At 44.7% G+C, this 14,657-nt stretch overlaps 1 protein-coding gene across 1 annotated transcript in view; it reads left to right on the forward strand.

Annotated features, from left to right (window-relative positions):
• ezrb (ezrin b) overlaps positions 1-12,613 on the forward strand; it is a gene marked incomplete at its 3' end in the record, with an annotated part of 31,593 nt that extends 18,980 nt beyond the window's left edge. The window contains exons 4-15 of the mRNA XM_080833454.1: positions 1,816-1,911; positions 3,764-3,886; positions 4,949-5,100; positions 5,635-5,718; positions 6,036-6,182; positions 8,337-8,433; positions 8,572-8,735; positions 9,366-9,496; positions 10,021-10,181; positions 10,640-10,732; positions 11,192-11,443; positions 12,449-12,613. Coding sequence (XP_080689580.1) covers positions 1,816-1,911; positions 3,764-3,886; positions 4,949-5,100; positions 5,635-5,718; positions 6,036-6,182; positions 8,337-8,433; positions 8,572-8,735; positions 9,366-9,496; positions 10,021-10,181; positions 10,640-10,732; positions 11,192-11,443; positions 12,449-12,613 — 1,665 coding nt within the window. The remainder of the gene's footprint in view (positions 1-1,815; positions 1,912-3,763; positions 3,887-4,948; positions 5,101-5,634; positions 5,719-6,035; positions 6,183-8,336; positions 8,434-8,571; positions 8,736-9,365; positions 9,497-10,020; positions 10,182-10,639; positions 10,733-11,191; positions 11,444-12,448) is intronic.
• Between the last annotated feature and the right edge of the window lie 2,044 nt (positions 12,614-14,657).

Raw genomic sequence — 14,657 nt, forward strand, 5'->3', positions numbered from 1 at the left:
TTCTCTCTCATCACTCTCCACTCTGTCTCTGCGTGTCTCCATGCCGTCTGAACTCTTTTGGATGTGTGTGTGTGTGTGTGTGTGTGTGTGTGTGTGTGTGAAATAAAGTTTTGTTTTGTAAAGTTTGTTTCAGAAAGGCCTTCACCATTCTGAAGCATAATCATAAACATCAATGGATTGTGGGCTAAACTCACAAACAGTGACAAGTTTGCTTTGAGACACTGGCTACAAGTGCCGTACCTCTAGGCTCGGTGCCCAGCGGAACCAGGGCCTGTGTTACGGAATCGGTATCTCCATCCTTGTTCTTTTCTCCACTGACTTCATTGTTTGGCTGTTTTGTTTGTGCTAGAGGTTATGCTTCTTGCCACCTAAGAGAGGCAGAACCCACAGAGATTGGTTTGAGATAAGGTTGCACCTACACTTTTTCCTTTTTTGGGACATTATCGTAGCCCGACCTATTACCCCGCACGACCTATTATCCCGCAAGCGCTGGTACACGTTACTTAATATTGATTTCGGTGTCATCCAGGATCGCAGATTTCGGAAAACTTAAGTCCCTGCCCAAAAAGGGTATTTCAATTAGCTTTGTAGCAAAAATGCCACATATACAGCGTATTGAAGTTTATAAGAAAGTGTTGTAATACTGCGTGTACAAACCAGCCTGATACAAATAGTAGAATTTTGATTTCGCGACGTTCGGTGTAAATTCTTTTTCTTGTTGAGCTTGATTCCCAACGGCATTTTACATCAATGCGGGATAATAGGTCGTCGCCAACTTTGTTGCCATTTCGCGACTGTACAAAACAAATCGGAAAATACGTTAAGAAATGTTCCTGCTGAGAGTCAAACAAGACTTTGTGCATGTTCTACACACCTGTCACTTCTGAAATATGTAAGGTTGATTCATTAAACCATATTTATATTGATAAAAACATATTTGTTAAGCGGATTTTTTGGTGGCCCGCGGGATAATAGGTCGCGTTACTATAGCAGTGTTGGGTGGATTTGATATGTTTAGTCTTTTGTACAGTATGTGTACATTAGTCCAAGGTTATCACCACTGACATCATGTATTTTTTTTTCTGTCCCAAGCTTTGCTGTAAGTTAAGGACAAGGTTGCAGGGTTGCCATCTTGCTGCAATTTAGTGGAGTGAGATTGAACAAACACCACAGCCATCTTGCTGCAAAATGTGCAAACCATTTTCACAAATATAATGTATGGGGTCTTTGATAGTGGTGAGAATGTTGGTAAATGGCCACTGTGGTAAGATGGCGTGAGAAAGGAGCATGTTGCATCTGCCTTGTGCTTATCCGAGCTGTTAGCACGCTGTCACGACAGCTCAGTTAATCTGTCACAGCGCTAAGGGACAAACACGCTCAAGAATTTGTTAAAATCATACTATCCAAACGAAGCTGGAATCCTATTATAAGAAGTGCCTGCTGTCATAATGCTCTGAACTTGAGCATGGCTCTCCTCTCCTCCAGCTGTGGTGCAGCAGCCCTGACTGTGTCTGTCTGCTCCTTCACTGGTCAACATGTGGCCACAGTGTAAAGACCTCCAATAATAACCCATAAATAGAGTTCAAATAATTAGCTATGCTGATTTAAATGTGTGTGTTGGTTGTACCGAAAAATGTATGATGTAAAGTGCAAAATATTGGGCAAAACTAATGGACACCATCACTAGAAACATCAGGTCATTACAGGTTTGGATTTTGATCGCCGCCCCAATAGTGTGTTATGTAGTGTCTCAGTAAGACCGTGCCTGTTGGTATAACTAAATGTGTTATTTAACCCCCCCTGTTTCACCCACAGGTGGTCAAGACCATCGGCCTGCGGGAGGTCTGGTACTTTGGGCTGCAGTACATGGACAGCAAAGGCTACCACACCTGGCTTAAACTGGATAAGAAGGTAGAAACTCGCTCTCTCTTTATCACTCTCCCCTCTCTCTCTCTTTTTCTTTTTTTTCCCCTTCTTTCTCTGCCTCACACTCACTCACTCACTAATTTCTTCCATAAACTATGGACTTACACCACCCGATTTAAACTTCAGTGTTACTCAATTGTTGAGTTTGAGTAGTTTGTTACTCATTGAGCGTCAAACCTTTGTTACACACATGGCTCTGGTAACACTTGTAACACAACCATTAACAGCAGTGTAGGACATGAATGTTTCAGAACCATTTTAGTCTCCTTTAGCCAGTTTGTTAAATTATCTGATTCCTGAAAGCTAGGGATTCAGTTAAGAAGTGATGGCAGCTGTCTCTTAGTGTGTGCATGTAGAGTTGAATTAAACCTTGACCTCACCATCTCGAGATTCAGGCCCTTGATTACAAATTCCTTGCTTCATTTGACCAGCCTGCCCAATCCTCTCTATCTGTAATTGATACTACACGGCCACATTCCTCAGAAAGGTTGGGCGGGGACTTTCACTCAAATACCAGCCTTTGCGCTTTCAAGGAATGAATTGGCGCCCACATCAGTAAACATCAGTTGGTTTAAATAACCACACTGTCAACACCTCTCTGTCAGTTGTCTTGTCAGTGTTCAGTGAACAGTGAACAGCCTTCTTTACAGTGAGTCTGAGTGTCAGTGTTGAACTCAATGTGACCCTGTAGAAACGTACCCAGGTGGCCTGCTGTTGTCCCTGGGCAAACACAGCCCTTTGGGCACTGACCCTAGCATGCCAGCTCTGACGCCCTGTGGCCATGTAGGCTCAGGTGCAGCCCAGCATCCCTGCACCCCACCCACCCTCCAACCCTTCCTCCTTTATTGGTCTCACCTGAAGGTGAACACGAGGAAAGGAGGTTTTCCAGCAGGACTGTGCATTTCTGATGTGCCTTCTGCTGAGGCTCTCGTAGCTCAATACCCTCCATTCTCAATATTGACTGAAGACACAGGCTTGTTACACTGACAGATCTGCATGCGACCCATTAGAAAACCTCTTCGAGGAACAGGCTGTTCATTACCCAAAGTTGGGCACAAATTTGACATTTGTTTTAAAGTAGAGACAAATTAGTATTTTCAGATGGGGCTGGCAGTAGCAGAATATTTCCAGTCTTTTTTTATTCTAAATGGGACTCTGAAGCCTGTGGTGTAGCAAATAGTTAGAATGGAGGAAGATCTGGAAAAAAAATTCAACCAGCGAGCAGTTTTGTGCTGACACAGGGCGAAAACTCTGCATAATGGAAAATGGAATATTATAGACTCTGTTTTCTCTCTCTCTCTCTCTCTTTCTCTTTCTCTTTCCTGCTCTCTTTCTCTCACAAACACACTCCCATACATTCACCTCACCATTCCTTTCACATTCCTAGTTTCTTTTCCTCTTCTCACTGCTGAAATGACTACTATGCATACGCCATGGCAAAGAAAAACAAGAATAGAAAGTGAAGTGATACTTGCAGCAGATGTCATTAAGGGGCACAAACCAACTCACGCACTCACAGATTTTCACATCTTGTGTTACTGAGGGAGTATTCTACTTAGTGTAGGTGCTTTGTGGTAAGAATTGAAAAGGTATGACTGTGCCCAGTCAGTGGAGCTTTGGTACAACACCAGGTTGGCTTTCAGGGTTTGAATTTTGAACAGCTGACCATGAATTTCCACCCACGAGGTGCATATGAGTCTGTGACCGAACAGGACTTCATTTTCTTTTCTCTCTCGTCTCTCTCTGCCTGTTCTGTTTCTGTTTCATAGTCATTTCCTCTTCCCTGTGTCTGGGTTTTTTCATCTCTTAACCTTTTTCTCCTTTGCCTCCTTGTCAGGTCTCCTCACAGGACGTGAAGAAGGAGAACCCCCTGCAGTTTAAGTTCCGGGCAAAGTTCTTCCCAGAGGATGTGGCTGAGGAGCTGATCCAGGACATCACACAGAAGCTCTTCTTCATGCAGGTGAGGAACCAACCCTAATAGGTGATCCATCAAGTTCTACTTGGAGCCCCGAGTAAGGGGTGTTTTGTAATATGTTTGTAATATGCCTTTGGAACCAATCAGCTCTATGGCAAGGAACCCTTGAAGAACCCTTGTTGTGTAGAACCCTGGCAGAAAGGGTTGTCCAGGGTTGATAATGGTTTATGAATGTTTTATGAAATGTCATTGTTGTCTTTAGAAGGAGTGCTTCTGATCCCTTATAATAATAATAATAATAATAATAATAATAATAATAATAATAATAATAATAAAGCTTTATTTGTATTGCACCTTTCATACAAAAAATGCAACTCAAAGTGCTTTACATAGAGACACAATCAGGAGCATTCACAAAATAAAAGAATCCAACACAAGCAGTAACATTTCACACATGTAAAGATTTAAAACATCTAAAACAATCAGGGGCACATCACACAATAAAAGATATAAAAGTTAAAAATAATAAAAGAGAAAAAATATATAAGAGATATAAAATAATCTAAAAGATTAAAAGGAAAAAAAAACAGAGATTAAAAGAAATTAAAAAGATTTTTTTTTTAATAAATAAAAAATAAATATAAAAGGATTTAAAAGATAAACACAATCAGGTCTTGCTAAATGCTCTCATATATAAAAACGTTTTCAGGTGTTTTTTTAAAGATACCCACTGAGCTTGCCTGCTTCACGTACAAAGGTAGGGTGTTCCATAGTTTTGGTGCATAATAGGCAAAGGTAGCTTCTCCGCTTTGCTTGTGGAGTACTTTGGGTACAGCTAACATATTGGCATTTGTAGATCTAAGGTTCCTTTGTGTTTGATAGGATTTTAAAAGCTCAGAGATGTATGAAGGTGCTATTCCATTTAGAGCCTTATAAGTAATCAACATGACTTAAAAATCAATTCTGTTGGAGACAGGGAGCCAGTGCAGTTCAGCCAACACTTATGCGTCTTGTTTTCTGGTCTACTCTATCCTCACACCTGGTTAGCTGATGCAGTCAAACTATTAAGTGCACTTTCAGTAAAAAAAACAATGGTCCATCCCACAGGTGAAGGACGCCCTTTTGAGTGATGAGATCTACTGTCCCCCTGAGACTGCTGTGCTGCTCGGGTCCTACGCCGTCCAGGCAAAGTTCGGCGACTTCAACAAAGAGGCACACAAGCCTGGATACCTCACGTCTGATCGCCTGCTGCCCCAACGGTGAGGATGAGGGGGTGTGAGAAGAGGGACAAACTGTACAAAGGTGTGTGTGTGTGTGTGTGTGTGTGTGTGTGTGTGTGTGTGTGTGTGTGTGTGTGTGTGTGTGTGTGTGTGTGTGTGTGTGTGTGTGTGTGTGTGTGTGTGTGTGTGTGTGTGTGTGTACGGCATGGAAGTTTTCCCACAGGCTTTCTGAGAGTGTGTGTCAGTTCTGGGTTAAAGCAAAATAAACTACGGCGACAAAATAAATCCAACGACAATCCACAATCCAATCTCTATTCAACAGCAACGATAGCCAACTGCAGGGAAGACCAAAGCTCTTCCGACTGCCATCTGATCAGGGTTTTTGTAGCCCATCCAATCCCTGCTACACTTGTTTCCAATCACCTGCTTTAGAGATAGACAGAACAGGCATGCAAATATCATGGGGAGGGGCCTAGACCTGCCAGGGTCGTAAATATATATATATATTCTTAAAGCCTGTATCCAGTCATGTGTTAAATGTGTTGGGGGTGCTGTGTGTGTTTTCCTCCTCAGTGTTCTAGAGCAGCACAAGCTCTCCCGAGAGCAGTGGGAGGAGAGGATCCAGGTGTGGCACGAGGAGCACAGAAGCATGCTGAGGTAAGTTCACACGCATGTACACATGAACATACACATGTAGAGGCTAGAACATAGGCACACATGCTTCCTGAATGTCCAGCTGCTCCTGTAGGCCAAACATCACTTACAGATGTTGGCATTGATAACAGAATAAAGATATGCATTCATCTGTTGAAATGAATCGTGTGCCCTGTGACCTTCGTGACACAGCAACCATATACAGACATGCTAAAGGGAAGCTCTCTTGGACAAAGCTGGGTAAATGTAGAAATGGTATGGAATCTCATTTGTGACGCATGTACTGTACTGATAACATTTGTACTCTCGAATTCTAATAGAGAGGACGCCATGTTGGAGTACCTGAAGATCGCACAGGACCTGGAGATGTATGGCGTCAACTACTTCGACATCAAGAACAAGAAGGGCACAGAGCTGTGGCTGGGTGTGGACGCGCTTGGACTCAACATCTACGAGAAGAGTGACAAGTGAGTTCCACATGCCACATCGCCATGGTAATACATCCTTTTTAGCCTCACAGGATGCCAGAACCTCATGAACGCTCCAATCAAATGAGTTGAACATTCGGCAGCATGAGGTCTGCAGGATTTTTTGTGACAATGTAGGTTGTTGGACATAGGCCTAGTAAAGGTGTCAAGAGGTCATGGTTAGGGCTATCTCTGTTTGGGGTCAAGGGGTCAGTCCATATTTCCTCCATAGTTTGTTTACTCTTTTGTGGAATCAAAATAGTTTGTACCAACCAATCTGGTAATGTCAGTATTGACTTCAGTGTCTGCAAGCATGAGGAACTAACTCTCTTTAGTGGACCTAATTTACCACACAGAAATGTGTCATTTCACCTGCATATGGAGAAAGGAGCTCTCAGTTCCTCCTCTGTGTGTGTGGGGGGGGGGGGAGAGCCTGAGTGTTTTGTACATTTGAGCATGAAACTGACCCAACAGTCTGAGTTATTCAGAAACAAAGAGTGTGTATGTGCTTGTGTGCTTTACGTGTATGTGTCTGAAGGAGAGAGATTGTGTCTCCTTTCATGCCTTTGTGTGTCTATGTGAGAGACAGAGAGAACGAGAGAGGGAAGGGGGGGGGGAAGAGAATGTGAGCGAGAGATGGAGAAAGAATGTGGGCAAAATGGTGCTTTCCCAGAGTGCCCTCTGTTGTAACCATAGTGACTAAGACTGGTTTTTCAGGCAGCGCGTCACTGAAGAATGCACTGCAACTCGGGAGTGAGGGACCCATTGAGAAGGCAACACAATGGTGCTGCTCGCAGGGCCTCTGAAGCTAGACCCCTCTAGGGACTTCACTACTTGCACTCATAAGAAACGCACACGCACACGCACACGCACACGCACACGCACACGCACAAAGACAGACTGTTACCACTCCTAAGACACGCTAACAATCCATGACTAATGCCTTTATTGTATAAAAACTAGGACGGGGAATGATTGTTCAGTTCGCCTGCTTCACCTGTGACTCAAAAGTAGAGCACAGAGAATGGCCTTCAATATTAGCCATGGATTTGTCCCCCCCCCCCCCCTGCCCCTCCATGTCCCATTTCAAGGAACTTCAACGCCATCTGTCCCCCTCAGTTCCCCCCTTGTCTCTCTCCTGGTCTCTGGGACACCTTTAAAGCAGTTTTACCAGGAGTCCCCAGCCTATCAGAGAAAGCAAATGTGCCAACCTGGTGCCCATAGCCAAAATGGCAGTTGGCTAACACCCAGCTTTGGCTAATCTACTGCTCATAAAGGGCCAGACTCCCCAGGAATAATCCTCCACGCAGGACTGCTGTCAGACAGATGCACTCTTCTCCCTAATGCCCTTTATCAGCCTTCCTTTGGGCTAGATGGCTTTTCTGTCCTCAGGCGGTGGTTAAAAAAAAAAAAGAAATGACAACCAAAGGCTGTAAGAGCACAGTGCGGCATCGCTGCATTCACGTCATAAAGGATTGTTGACAGTTCTCTTCAAAAGGAGATGATACACAACCATAATTAGGGCCCCATTGATGCTACTTAATTCAGATGACAAAATACTGGAATATCGAGTTACGCTTATCTGGTTTCCGAATGCCTGTACATGTTCTGAAAGCCTGCCTCGGCGTCTGTGACACAATCGCAGCCTTACCCAGTGTGTCACCTCCCTGGCGGGCCATCTTGGTACGGTGTGTTTGTGTGCTGCGATCATTTTGCTAGGTATCCGGCATCCTCTCGGTTTGGACACAATGTTAGCAAGCACCACACCCTGGAGGCTGTTTCATTTCAATGCCATGCCACAGCCTTGAAAAGCATGGGGGAGAAGGAGGGTGAAAAGACACCATCCTGCCCTGCCCTGCCCTTCATGCCTGTGAGGAACTAGCATTGTTCAAAGCCCAGAGCGCTGTAAGGCTCCTTTCAAAATGGTCGACTTTCACTGCCTGGCTTGTTCACGTTCACTAAGTGGCACATCTTTTTTAACGTATTCATTGACAGCTAAAATTCAACTTTTACAGACATCATTGAACCATTTTGCCAGATGCATGATTGTGTCGTGTTCATCTTTGTCCCTGCACCAAAGTTACAAACACACAAAGGTATCTCTCTCTCTTTGTATTACACTCAGTCATTACACTGTGTTTTGTCCTAAACCAGACTGACACCAAAAATTGGATTTCCGTGGAGCGAAATCAGGAACATCTCCTTCAATGATAAGAAGTTTATCATCAAGCCCATTGACAAAAAGGCCCCAGTAAGTTCTGTTTTTTGTTGCATAGCATATAGTATAGGAACAACTATTTTCACCGATTGTTAAAATGGACTCTCTAATACGCTTGTTAAGTGTTCATCTTTTCTAATGTATTTTGCTTATTCTTTCTCACCGTTTTAGGACTTCTTGTTCTATGCCCCACGCCTCCGCATTAATAAGCGCATCCTGCAGCTGTGCATGGGGAACCATGAGCTGTACATGCGCCGCAGGAAGCCGGACACCATCGAGGTGCAGCAGATGAAGGCCCAGGCCCGTGAGGAGAAGCACCAGAAACAGCTGGAACGGTGAGCAGGCTAAGGTTCAGTTCAGTGCGTTAGTCCATATCAAGATAAGCATTGCATTGGGTTATCTTGGTGTAGGCCTTGGCCAGGTATAGCATTACACTGCATAGTTTTAGGTTGGCCAATGCATTGGCTTGACAGGGCTTAGTATCATGGAAATTGCCTCATATTCCAGTCCAAACCTCAGCCAAACACTAGCATAATGGAGACGAGCGTTCCTCAAGTCAGCACATTGGTCGACGCTAGTCTTCACTGTCGCACCACTACGATTGCCATTGTCCAACTAATTGAGCAATAACTTATATTGAGCACTTAGTTGCAAGATAGAAATCAAAGTCCAAGAGAGACTTCTGTAGTGTGAGAAAAAAACAGGTGTGTGTGTGCTAACTCAAATTTGCAAGTGTGCACCTGCATGTGAGTGACTGGCCAAGAGTTAGATGTGTGTGCGCGCGCATGTGTTTTATAAGACTGTAAGTGCGTGTGTGAACGCATGATAGGCCGAGACCTCAGTGCCCCCCTCGGTGCCCGGGCGGCGGCGTGGCGCGACTTTTTTATGGCTTTACGAGCACGAGCGGCGGCTGCCTCCTTTGTGTCCTGACGAATGGGTGAGCAAGCGGCCTCTCTTATCTGCAGAGCCCAGCTGGAGAACGAGAAGAAGAAGAGGGAGAGCATCGAGCGCGAGAAGGAGCAGATGGAAAGAGAGAAGCAGGAGCTCATGATGCGTCTGTACGAGTTCGAAGAGAAGACCAAGAGAGCTGAGAAAGGTAGGAGCCCAATGTGTCCTTTTGTGTGTGTGTGTGTGTGAATATGTAATGACTGATAAGATTTAAACACAGAATAATGCCTCAATCATTTCATGCTTAAAAGTGAGCGATTGGTGCAGGATTGTCTCCTCCTCCTTCAGTATTTAATATAGGTTTCAAGTTGTTTGGTTTCGATCTTTAAATCAGCTCGAAATCTTCAGGCTTCCGCCGGTCCTTGCTGTTCCACTGATATCTTAATCAGTTCTCTGGGTCCAGAGATAAGGCAGCGCTCTCTGGCTAGCTCAGGATAAGATGGCGATCACCCTCAGTAGCTTATTGTGGCCTTATCGACCTTTGTGTTTGCTGGTCTCGCAATATTTTACCACTGCCATGCAAACGTATTGTTCGTTAATGGTTCCTAGGCTTCTTAGCTATAGCATCTTGCATCGTGTGTGTGTGTGTGTGTGTGTGTGTGTGTGTGTGTGTGTGTGTGTGTGTGTGTGTGTGTGTGTGTGTGTGTGTGTGTGTGTGTGTGTGTGTTGTAGACCTGCAGGAGCAGATGCAGAGGGCCATACAGCTGGAGCAGGAGAGGCGGCGGGCTGAGGACGAGGCAGCGCGGCTGGAGTCTGACAGGCAAGCAGCCCTGCTGGCCAAGGAGGAGCTGGCCAGGCAGGCCGAGGACCAGATGAAGGGCCAGGAGCAGCTGGTGAGGGTCACACCGACACACACACTCACACACACATATTCATATCCTGTAGCCTCATAGCTGGGCCAACATGGCATGTGAGACATGGACAGCAGTGTGTTGTCACTATCAGTGCTGCTCTCAGGAGCAGCTGTGAGTCAGGTGCAAAGAACGTGCTTGCAGCATGAGTCAGTAGTGGGGTAGGGTTAATGAAGACAGGGTTTTGGGAGGGTGGGGTGGAGAGGAGAGGAGAGGAGAGGAGAGGAGAGGAGAGGAGAGGAGAGGAGAGGAGAGGGAGGGAGAGAGAAAATATAATGGACTACCTGTGCTGAGCGATACCTGGCACTGGAGGGGTTCACCACAGCACACATTGTTATCAACCTGTTGTTATGTCAGTTGCTAGGCAAAATGTGGTTCTAGCTAGCTATGTCTCATGGATGTCTCTCTCTCTGTTGGCTTACTCACACACACACACACAGGCCGCAGAGCTGGCAGAACACACTGCTAGGATCGCCCTGCTGGAGGAGGCCAGGAAACGCAAGGAGGAGGAGGCCAGCACATGGCAAGAGAGAGTGAGTTACTTACAGACACACACACACACACACTCCTTTCTTCTCAAGTCATCTCTCTCTCTCTCTCTCTCTCTCTCTCACTCTCTCACTCGCTCACTCGCTCACTCACTCACTCACTCACTCACTCACTCACTCACTCACTCACTCACTCACTCACTCACTCACTCACTCACTCACTCACTCACTCACACACACACACACACACACACACACACACACACCCCACACACAGGATTAAACAATACTGAAACAAGTGAACAAAATCATACTTAATCTTTCTTGGGTTTCAAGCATCCGTCATATTTGAGTTCTACTATTAATGTAATAGATCTTCAAGATGGTAGTCTCTAACATCATTTAAATGGCTTGCTTTCACCTTTCCTCCTCTCTCTTTTTTCTCTCTATTCCTCCTCCCTCCTTTTCTCTCCCTCACCCTCCTCCTCCTCCTCCTCTCCCTAGGCTCAGAATGCTCAGGACGACCTGCTGAAGACGCGTGAGGAGCTTCACCTCGTGCTGACAGCCCCGGTGGCACTCCCTCCCCCACCCCCGCCCGTCATGGACCTCATGGACGACGGTGAGGGTGAGGACGGCGAGGAGAGCACCAGCACACACAGCGCTGAGCTGCAGATGGAGGGCTTTGACGACCACCGCCTGGAGGAGGAGCGCCTCACAGAGGCCGAGAAGAACGAGAGGGTGCAGAAACAACTGATGGTGAGTCGAGAGACACACACACACACACACACACACACACACTTTGACATACACACACAAGAACACATAGTGGCACCCAAAGATAAATATGGGTGATTGTGTGTTTGTACACAGACACACACACACAGACAGACACACACACAAACACACAGACAGACACACACACACACAGACAGACACACACACACAGACAGACACACACACACACAGACAGACACACACACACACAGACAGACAGACACACACACACAGACAGACACACACACACAGACACAGACAGACACACACACACACACACACAGACAGACACACACACACACAGACACACACACACAGATATGGGTGGATACAAATAAATATACATACAGTATATGTACACACAAGCAACACATACACCACATACTTCACACACTAAACCACAGGGAGTAAAAAAAAAGACAATATTAGATCAACTGTAAGGAGATATATGTATGCACACACACACACACACACACAGTGTCCGCGGAGTGTCCGCCACTTGACATCACTGGGAAGACATCCAGCTAGGTTCTCCTTCTGAATTGGTTGCATTCCTGCCTTATGACGTGAACCTCACTGGTTCACATGTACTTTGTGTGTGTGTGTGGGTTTGTGTGGTGGGCATGTGTGTTCGTCTGTGTGTGTGTTGCTTAATAGATGCCCAATAAGCTAGACATTTCCCAAAGTAAATTTCCCAAAGTAAAGCGTTTTCTGACATTTACTTGTGTGACACTTCCCCAAAGCCACTCTCGGTGCTCGATTTCCATATTTTGAGTAGGCGTGATTCCAGAGAATCAGTGGGCTTTTGTCACCTTGCTTTACAGGTTCCTCGACTATCTGACGAGCTACAGGAACACCAAGCATGCCTTAGGACATTTGTCACTTAATACACGCCTCACAAAGAAGCCAAGCTTTTAAACACCCAAACTCTCTGTCTGTTTCTCTGACTCTCTGCCTCTCTCTTTGTCGTTTTCCTTCTCTGCCCAGGCCCTGACCTCTGAGCTGGCTTATGCTCGTGACGACACCAAGAAGACCCAGAACGACATCCTGCACACGGAGAACGTGCGCGCTGGCCGAGACAAGTACAAGACCCTGCGGCAGATTCGACAGGGCAACACCAAGCAGCGCATTGACGAGTTTGAGGCCTTATAAAAGCCCCCCCCCCCCCCCCCCCAGCCACACCCATCTTTCACCCCCAGTGTGAGAGGGTTGTAATGATCACCATCCACCCCCATGCCATACCTTTTCTGAGTGGTCACTGCCAGAACAATATTAATTTTCATACGGACACACACACACACACACACACACACACACAAACACTGACACATTCATACAGAGCAGAGGCACTTTTTGACAGGAACATGAAGTATTTCATGTCCTGTCTTGTGTGTGCATAGATGTTTGCAAGTGCGCGCACACACACACACACACACACACACACACACACACACACACACACACACACACACACACACACACACACACACACACACACACACACTGCAGATAGACAAATATACACCACTAACTTCTCACACCACTATGTCACCCAAGCAGAGCAGACCACCCTGCTGTGTCCCGCAAGATTGTAGCTCTGCTCTTTACCACAGCACAAAAACACAACATAGGCGTGTCATTCAAAACATCCAGTGCCAAAAACAATATGTTCTCTTTCTTTAGTATCTCTTTCTCATAGCTTGAACTGAAGTTCCTTGTTCCTTGACTGTGTCACTGAAACCAATTTGCCATTTTGATTTGCAAGGGGTTGAAGGTGGTTGTAGAGATGACTGATTGACAGAAAATGGCATTACATGGTAACATGTAAGGGAAAATTAAGTATCACTATTCAGAGCATGGCCTCTGTCTGGTATTTATTCTTTATCTTTGTTGTTGCAGATGTTGGAGAAAAAGGGCAATTAACTGTTTTTAGTCATCTGTTTCCTCTCTTACTGTTTGTTTTGACCACTCAGAAAGGGGAACTACAATATACAACATACATTTGTTTATTTACTGAAAGGAAGTTTTATTTTTTTCGTTTTGTGTGTTCTTTTCCCGCATTATATTTTGAACACTTCTATTTTATGTTTAATGCCTGCTCTAGCAAAAAAAAATCATTAGTTAAATATTTATACTATATATGGGTCATTTAAACACAAGAAGGGGTGGTTCATCTTTTGGTTTGTATATTTTTGCTATTCTACTAATGATCACAAGCCGTGCATTATTATCAAAGGTTCTATATTGACCAAAAATAATTACCATAGCTAGTTTTCTTTTTTCTGTTCCATACGATATACGAGATCACTAAATTAAGAGATTTTTTTGTGTAAATTATTATGTGTTATTTTTACTTTACTCAAGCTGCATGTTATTCAAATGACATAAGAAGATTTTTTTCTTACTCTAGGTACTGTTTTTTTTTTTAATTGACGCTGTCACTCGACTGTGGTTGCACGCTTCTGATAGAGGGATTTTAATGGCAGGGTTCTGTGCCCTGTCCTCCATCTCAAATAAAAAGATAAAGGAAGTTTTTCCCTAGAGTCTGTTACTCCTCTAATGGCAGCCTGAGAAAACTGTCAACTCTTATCCTCCAGCAGGGTGGTCAGTCTGCTTGTGAACGCTCATTCTGTTCAGTCTTTCCTGGAAGACTTTTATTCTGGTTCGTCATTGCCGTCAGGCCGTTACAGAGACGACCTCTTCTGATTGTGGTGCGGAGGGTGTAGGTCATCAGCTGACCTGCAAAGATCACCACTTATCATCCACTCCAGAAAGACTTATTTTTAAAGTACCAGCAAATCCCTACTGGGTCTTGTTTTAGTCAAATGAAAAAGCTGAATGTATTGTAAAAAATGTTAACATTTTATGTGCATACAGAAGCTGCTCTGTATGTTGGTCCCACCTAAGAAACTAGAGATAAAACTGTTCTCAGAACAGTGGCTAAGGGCTTTCAGTTACCATGTAGCACTATCCACACCACAGATGGAAATGTCCTGGTCTTCATAACTGACTGTAAGTCATGTATTCCAACTGGATTTTTTGTTTTGTTTTGTTTTTATTTGAAATGAGGTGTTCAACTTTATTGGCAATAAAAAACTCATGATTACATTCCACTCAGTTCCACAATGGTCTTTCTTAGAATTTTAGTCGCTTTGGTACATTTCTTAGATTTGGTCTTGGTCAAACTCCCAATAAT

Source organism: Sprattus sprattus (genome assembly GCF_963457725.1).
Source record: "Sprattus sprattus genome assembly, chromosome: 2".
Taxonomy (NCBI): domain Eukaryota; kingdom Metazoa; phylum Chordata; class Actinopteri; order Clupeiformes; family Clupeidae; genus Sprattus; species Sprattus sprattus.